The 9,300-nt window shown below is 33.4% G+C and overlaps 1 protein-coding gene across 1 annotated transcript in view; it reads right to left on the reverse strand.

Moving 5' to 3' along the window:
* LOC120626908 (lachesin-like) overlaps positions 1-6,965 on the reverse strand; it is a 75,522-nt gene extending 68,557 nt beyond the window's left edge. The window contains exon 1 of the mRNA XM_039894698.1: positions 6,709-6,965. Within this exon, the coding sequence (XP_039750632.1) occupies positions 6,709-6,820 (112 nt within the window). The 5' untranslated portion in view covers positions 6,821-6,965. The remainder of the gene's footprint in view (positions 1-6,708) is intronic.
* Between the last annotated feature and the right edge of the window lie 2,335 nt (positions 6,966-9,300).

Below are 9,300 nucleotides of genomic sequence, written 5' to 3' on the forward strand. Positions count from 1 at the left end.
TTAAAAACTGTTCGAGTGCGTGTCAGATAACATAATAAATATAAGGAATGGCGCAGCTGTGGATATATTAAATAAAGAAAATTTATCTATACATGAAAACTAAATTTACCTTTTAAAATATACTTTTGTTGCCGTTGCCAATTTTATCACAGTTTTTTACATAACAAAAGTAAAATATTTATTTTAAATTTTTATTTGCACATATGAAGCGATGATTAAAAGCTGTAGTAATTTTCTGCTTTAAGTTCCCAAAATTAAATTGCCACATAATAATCGGTAAATATTTTATATTTCTGTAGTCTCGTAGTTGATGTACGAATAAATAAATAGAATATATAAAAAAATCTGTATTACATATACAGTGTTTTTTTTCTCACAACCGTACCCAGTTAATATGTTCAATGTCTACTGCACATTGTTAAAAGACACACAAAAAAAAAATGAATGAAATAAATTGCTTGGTGCATAAGAACCCGCAGTAGTACTAATTAAATCTACTTAGGTCGTTTCATGGAGCAGAAAAAAAATCGAATGGATACTTAATTTTATCGAAATTCGAAAAAATGCTCTAGTTTTATTAAAAAATACCCGTTTCGCTATAGGTGTTTCTATAACCTACAACTATCCGTCTGAAGAGTCCCCACGACTTATCCAGGATCCTTCCAATAGATTTTCACGAATTAGAAATGGGGTATGAAATACGAAAAAAAAAACATCAAAATCGTTGTAATTATACACCGATTTTGATGCGGAGTAATCGCGTTACTAATATAAAACAAGATTCCTTTTTTTGGTCGATTAAAAATTACTGTGCATTAAAGAAAAGATAGATGACTGACTGATCTATCAATGCACCGTTCAAACCACGGGACGCATTTGGGTTGAAATGCATACAGATGGAGATTATAATGTAAGCGTCCGCTAAGAAAAGATTTTTATAAAAGTTATACACCGTAGTACTGTAATAACGATGTGAAATTAATATGAAAATTAACTTAACTTGAGCAAAGCCGCGAGGTAAACCTAGTTATAAATTAGTAGGGCCTAATTGTACTTACTAAATAGTAAGTCTCGTAAAACACATCTAAACTAACTAATAAAGGTACTGAAGAAAAAAGTAATAGCTAAGCATTCAACATATTGCACATATGCCAAGGTTTCCAATATAACACCTATTCGCACGTTGCCAAAAGCTAGGCCAAGTTTAATCAAAATATATCATTGTACGCATTTCGTATTTGGTTGAAACTGTATCCGATTATGCATTCCAATTATTCAGTATTTCACGCCCATCGACGCCTATAATTACATTCTGATAGAATTGCATTAAATCCAACGCGTTCGTTTACTAATTTCCATTCAATTTATCCAATGATTAGCCTTAATTCAGTGCAGTTTTTAATGTGTCTATCAATTACAAACCGCATAATTTGCGCATTAAAGTTTCAATTTCGGTGCGGTAATGAAACAATGCGAAACATCCACTTGCAGAAATGAGTTGAGGGCCTTAAACAATTAAAAGAAAAGGCTGTATAAAGTGTTTTCAATTAAACTTGGAATCCGAAGGCAACGGTTCCGTGCGGGTTTCTAACGTCAAGCATGCCGGGTACGTGTGAGAATCTGGGGTATTGCTCTAAAGTGCAATGCTACCGTCCGTGTAGACAGTCATTAAAGTGCAACAATTTGCCCGATCATGTAGAGCGGGGTTAGTTTTATTGGTACATTAGTGGAACTAGTGTAAACAGTAGGTATATGGAATATGCGAGTGATTTTCTTCGCTTCTCTTTATTTCTCTTGATTTATGCGGGTGTTTGTGCTTCTTCTTTCAAGCAGCAATGGATTGGAATGTAACAGAGAGAAAAACCACGGCAGTTCTTGTAATATTGGAACATAATAACAAATGCAAAAGTATGTTAGTTAGTTACTTCTTTTTTAATCCAACAACAGGGCAACGAATAGTTGTGATTATTTTGCATGGACATAGTTCATAACATAGAGCGGGGCTATAGACTACTCTGGATCATGGAAAAATGCACGGTTTGTATGGAATAGGTCTGTAGCGCTTTTAATGAAATTAATATTAAAGTCTTGACATAGTACCCAGAAACAAAGCATACTTTTTTATCACAAAATCTTTCTATTATATTCTAAATAAAACATTAAGTTCATTCGGTTACCTTTTTTCGCACCGCCACTTTTCAATTTATAACATAGTAGGGAAATATGTAAATATATATATAAATAAATATATAACGACAACGACACAACCAACCACAACCATCTCCAATCCATCCAACGACAACCCACGGCCTTGGGCTCAGAAAGCAGGATCGCTGCAAACTGCACCAATCGGCCGTCAATACCTGGAATATAGCCCGACTGACATGAAATATACTTAAATCGTATAGATAATTTATACCACGTGAAACGGAATTGTGAAATACTGTTGGAGTATGCATAAATATATTTAACAAGCAATCACACTGTAAAAAAAATTAAATCAAAAGGAGCATACTTATTTTTCGATACAAACTAATTCAAAACATTCTTAGTGACAACCTCAGTTCTTTTGGCAACCCTATTGAACATAAAACACCGACAATTGCATAGTACGTACGCTACGCGACGCGTACCTAATGAAGTGACAGGAATCACTTGATTTTACTTTGGCATGCTTTTGTAAAAACTATTAGAGTTTCGGTTTCACAGATAAGTCTCAAAGACGGTAAAGCCTCTGAAGTATTATTTCGGTTTTCATTTTCATGTTGTATATGTACTTGAATAGATTTTGTCTTCTGATACAAGTGAGTTGGTACGCAAATAAGATAAATACGTAAAATATATGTTTAATATTAATAAATCACCAACGTTCCATTTCATATTGAAGCAAATATAGGAAATTCGTGTACAGCCTCAAAGTAGCCGAATTAATTTCAAATTCAGCGTTAGAACGGGTAATGAATGTTTTCAATGAAGCGCTGAGACGTATTGATTGGTGTATTAGAATTTTCATCACACTTGCTAGTATTTAAAAAAACGCATTTGGTTACATCCACGTTTAAAGGAGATCTAAGTTTAATATAACATGTAAAAATTTTTCGGCAATATTATTATTAAAAGTCCGTTACAATAGTAAGAATATAAAAAATTATAATAAAATAAGGGATACACGACGATTCGTAATGTTTTTTTCGTAAATGTTCATACATAAAAAGATAACATGAATTTAAAAGAGCATATTATTTGAAAGAGGTATTTGAAAGAGATGCAAATAACAAGGCCCGCAATACAGAAGTAAAATGTAACAAATAATTCCAAAGTTGAAGCTAAAATCATAAGCTTCTATGAAAATATAGAGTAAAATATTTTCAATTTTACGAAAATATTTCCCTTGATCTCCGAGTAACGTCAGCTTCAATTTGAAATTTTAATTAAGTAAATTTTGAAATATTTTAGGAACTTCACAAAATGAAATCGAATCAAAGTACGATTCAATTCATTTTCTTCTTACTGTTGCTGTTTCTAAAGAACTTTTGGGAGAGTCTCTGCATTTTTTATGGAAATGTTAAATGAAACCCAGGAATTCATTCAACCGTAATATTATGATGATTTTTATAATATTACCTGCCCCCTACAGGAAATGGGTAAAGAAATTCAGCATTAGAAGGGTTTAGGCACACGCCGCATTAGCAAAGTGAGGATTAGTAAACTTCAAAAGAGTTATAGAAGGCTCTCAGGCATGTTGGTCTCCTCACGATATTTTCCTTTGCTGCTTTACCAGCCCACTACAGATCACGGGTTCCCACAATCAGAAGAGGTTGAGGCTATAGTCCACCACTTAACGTATTGATGGACTCCACACATCTTTGAAGAAAATTGAGTGGAACTCTCAGGCAGGTTTCCTAACGATTTTTTCTTGAACGAACGAAACTATACCTTTGAAGAAAGTGGTATTTTACTAAAACGCACATAACTTAGAAAAGTTAGACATGCGTGCTGGGAATCGAACTCGGTCTCCCAGAAAGGTTGGCTGAGGTCCTAAACACAAGCCTATTACCGATTCTACAAGCATACCCCAACACAACTATTACTTACACAACGATTTTCTAGCACGTATGAAGGTAGTAAATCTAACAACAATGATTCAAATTGGAAATAAAAACTGTCAACGTAAGACAACATAGAAGTAAGTAAAAGGGTTAAACGTAGTAGCAATATGACCTATAAACGATTTGATTTTAATAGCACATATTTAACATAACATTTCCATATTAAATATTTTGCTCACGTAATGTGTTCTACGTTCTTAAACAATTCCTAACATCGTATCAAATCAAACAATTTCTCAACTCACGAAAGCCGTCTGCAGCAGCTACAGTAAAATTCGCAAAAGATTTTCCAAAATAAATATATTATTAGAAGCAAAAGAGGGCTGTCGGCTACGATATTGCAATTCATGCATTCGCAAGGAACAGCCACTCGTAGTTTTTGCTATTATGTTCACAGACCGTCAAAAACCTTTCTAAGGCCCCTATTACACTATCAAATACAAAGAGTACTTTTTTTCTTTTCTGAATTAATCTTTTTTTGTATTAGGTAATAATTAGCCGACTAAGCAAACGGCTTATCTTATTATAAGTGTAAAACCAATCCTTGTAAACAGAGCAAAACTTTGCAGGTTGTGTAACGAATATGTCCTGTAAAGTTTTCCTGTGCCCATAGACCTGAGGCGTAACATCATCGCCTAAGCCTCATCAAATACCCTATAACAGTTTTGTTGGACTAAAGGCCTAGTGACTGGTTAGTGATGAAATTCGATGGCAGCACAGCCGATGCTGCTGACCGTTCTTCATTATATACATATTAGTCGCCTCGTACGACAACCAAGAGAACGGTTAGTAACAACTATAATCTGATCTGCTGTCACCACACGGCAATAAGATAAAACTCGTGCGTGTAATTATACCCACAAACACGCCTTTCAGCCCTTCATGTAACCTTTTACCATAGTACACAAGATACTTCTTCATCAGCTATCACCAATATTTCCGCCGTTTGGATGTGTTGGACGATTTTTTTGCATTCGATATATTAATAAATTGAAATCGCTTTAGTGATTTCTGCGATGCTGCGATGATTACGTGCATCAATGACCTTCCGAAATTAAAACGGCTATAGAAAAAAAATGGGATGGTGGAAATTCCGGGCAGATAAAGACCAAAATAAATTTAGCTGTGTTTATAAATAATATGTAGAAGCGGAATCGCAGAGGATGATAGTTAATTAACGAATAAAGCATTCTGGAATTCCTTTGACTTATTTATTAAAGATAACTGTTGAGACGTAAATGATCAAGAGGGTAAAGATCAAAATGTTATACCAAATATATTTGTCACCTTTTAATCTCTGTAAGTAAATGAATCAGTAAATGTGATAATATAATTGTTGCCCGTTGTTTCACCCGCTATTAGTTTGTTTCTCATAGACGTAAACTCTCCTCCCTAATGTATTTTAATTTTTCATTGCCTCCTAAATTATACTTTCAAACAACCACTGTAAAAGGCAAGGTTGAATTTTTTATAGATAGTTTTATATTTAAGGAGGACAAAATATAATCTTTTAATTTTTGCGTTTAACAGGCGTGTATAAAAAGACAGGTGAGGTATATTGTTCCCTGTCTCTTCATTAATAGGTAGATTTAATAGACTATTAATTTATTACATAGTATTTGTGTACAACGTACCATTGAGTTAGCATGCGTGAATACGGTAACGCTTACAACTGGCTTTACAATTACTATTATTTCTTGCTGAAAACTTTTCATTGCTGTAATAAAAATATAGCCCGTGATTCATCCAAATAAATCAGATTTTTACAAGTGAAAGAGTTATATTAAAATCAAATCAATCAACAAATGAATATTTTTATTTTTATAATACGATCGAAGGTATTAATGAAGCACATGGAGTTATTATAATATCAAGATATTGTATATACATCGGTATTTTTTACCCTTTTATGCCATGTGGTGACGGTAGATTAGAATACAGTTGTCACCATCTCTTACCGCGGGTACCGTACAAGGTATTCTCTGGGCTAAAATGCTACCATCTCATACGATCACTAACCCGTCTGCCCAGCGTGCTGATTATGGCCAAACCCTCCCGTTGGGAGAAACCTTTAGTCCAGCAGCAGATCGATGAGAAAGGATCAGTTGTATCCAGGATATCATGGAAAATTAATATTTTTCGCTCTCAAAACTTTGCTGGTTATATTATTATTGCTAATTTTTTTATGAATACTATTTAATCTTAAAGGCTTGTTAAGTCCACCAATACGCATTTGTCCATCGTGTTTGTCTGCGGCCTTAGCCCTTCTCATTACGATGGAGACCTGTGTTCCGTAGTGGGTCGGTGGGTTATGATGATTTATGCAAGTATACGCCGTCTAGCGCGTGGGCTGGACCCTGCTTTCTGAGTCCAATGCTGTGGCTATTGATAAAGTTATTCTAAAATCGAAATCATACAATATTGGTATCGGTTTAAATCAGATTGTAAATACATGCGAGAACAACTTGTTTTGTGATATGATTTAACATGAATAATTGTGTGATGCTCAACACATTTGTAACATTACCGGAACTATTGATCGGATAAAGTTCCAAATCACAGAGGCATAACTTTTCCCTAACTACAATCTGACACTCACCTGCAACTATAGTGAGAAGTGCGAACGTAGAAACCAGCGGTAGTCCCCCCGTTTCCATGACAACGGCTCTCGCTCGCCTTCGTGCTTCCGCAGCCATAATGTCAACAGACATTTGATATTTCAAAATCCAGCCGAATCTTACATTTCGCTCGTTAAGATACCCTTTACATTATTAAAAATGTATCTCATTTCATTCATATTTATTAGGGTTCGGGAAGATCACTCCTTAGCAATAAGTTCACCCTTTGCGCTTTTCTTTATAGTCTTAAGTCTTACATGTATTTTTTTGTTTTTGTCATTATTTTTGAATATCTTAATAATTATTTTCTATTTATCATAATGAAGACTTATTATTGTCATATTTCTTTGTTTGATCTGAAACAAAAAAAAACAGGTGTTTCAATGAATACGCAGAGAAAAATAACAAATGAAACACATAGAGCAAGAAAGAATATAATATCTAGAGGCCTCATCGCTTATATAAACATAGTTTGGCAAAAATAATAGTAGTTTCAATTAAATAGTAACATATTTGAATCATCTCTTGCAATACTACACTAGTAATAGAGGGTTACAATAGAATTACATTGGAATTTGGAACTCGTCGTTCTCATATGATGTTTTTTTATTATACGCAAATTTTTGACCGTAATATTTGTTCTTTTGGTAGTAAAATCACCTTCATATTTTTAAAACACTCATTAAAATTAAATAAACTCACTGCAGTTTTCCTTAATATGAGTTTTTCTACAAATAATATTCATAGAACCACATATAGCAATATAGGGATATTATATTGCACCTTTATTAAAAGCCATTGCACTTGTATTGAACTTAACCATCTTTGGGATATCCCTTTCGGTCAATCACCTCGGTAGAAACCAATTGCCAATCATTATTTTAGTATGAGATATGTAAATACGCTCATAACTAAAGTAATTTTTAAATCCGGATTCCATCGAATTAAGACCAGACAGTGCATTGTGTCCAAGAACAGTGAACACGTGACACTTTACACACGCAGAATATTGCTAGGTCACGAATTTTTTTCCATTCTCCCATTTTATGGTGAACGCTTAGAACTTAAGACATTCAATAATTACTGTCAACTGCCCAATGGTATGAAGTGATCAACCGATTGTTCGAGAAACCAATCTAAAGTGGAATGGTTTTTAATGCTTCAATACTAGTCATGTACACGGTTTCTGTATGTTCAATATTATGTGCCTGCTTCAAAGCTTATCGCTTTTATCGCAAACTAAAACACAGATTTTCCAGTATTTATACTCAAAGCACTAAGCACATCATTCAATAACATTTTATCGTTAGAATAAAGCTTTCATAAACTTTTATATAATTTGCAAATACTACTTTAACTTTGATACTTAATATTTGAAATATATATTATATTTCTTATAATATAATATTCGCTATAAGTCCTTATTTTAACTTAATTGTCAAGATCTTATCAAGATCAATAATTTATTACTTTTTATTCTTAATCAAACGAATGACTGAATTTAAAATGCATCGCGTACAAAAACGATTTATGATTACTCGTATCTCAAAATATGATGTTGAAGACTTTATTATTGTCATATTGCAGTTGCTCTTTCTTTGTTTGATCTGAAACAATAAAACGAGTTTTTCTTATCAAGAGTCTTCAGTACACTCCAAGCCAAATATTCGCTCTTCATCTTGCAACTATTGTTTGAATAATGGTTTTCATTAATTACTGAGGCTTTTTTTAATGAACTAGAGTAATAATATTCTTAACCTAGAGGCGTATTTATATTTTAAGTTTATTTTTACGTGATATGAACCTGTCTCCGTCCATCATTACTACGTTTTATTACGGATCAGAAGTACGAGTAGGCGTATACATACAAATTCCAGTCTAAGCGATCAGTCTCACATTTGAATCTTGATTGAGATTTAAGACTGGATGCTAAAAAAAATCACAAAATCTCTCACAAATTCATATAATATATATGCTTATCTTATTGAGTGAGGCTTTAGGATCTATAGAATCGCATAAGCGCGCGATTTTTTAGTCAAGATTATATGCTATAGAGTCAATACATAGGCTGGAAACTGCCAACCTGCTGATACAGCTTTGGTGTCAATAATTAAAACCAGAATTAAAACATAATATAAAAAAAAAGTTTTGCATTTAAAATAAATAAATATCCTACGACAATACACACATCGCCATCTAGCCCCAAAGTAAGCATAGCTTGTGTTATGGGTACTGAGAAAGCTGATGAATATTTTTATATGAATATAATACACATAAATACTTATAATATACAGATAAACACCCAGACACTGAAAACCATTCATGTTCATCACACAAACATTTTCCAGTTGTGGGAACCGAACCCACGGCCTTGGACTCAGAAAGCAGAGTCGCTGCCCACTGCGCCACTCGGCCGTCAATTTAAGTCTTTTGTTTTTAAATTTATGAGTTCTTGCAAAAGTAATATATCTTGTTTCGATAATGATACTTAACTTAGTTTCGGATTAAGAATATATAATTTGGCAATAATTGGCTGATAACTTTTATATGGAGATGAGGTAGACTGTAGTAGG

The sequence above is a fragment of the Pararge aegeria genome, chromosome 10 (assembly GCF_905163445.1).
Source record: "Pararge aegeria chromosome 10, ilParAegt1.1, whole genome shotgun sequence".
NCBI lineage: Eukaryota > Metazoa > Arthropoda > Insecta > Lepidoptera > Nymphalidae > Pararge > Pararge aegeria.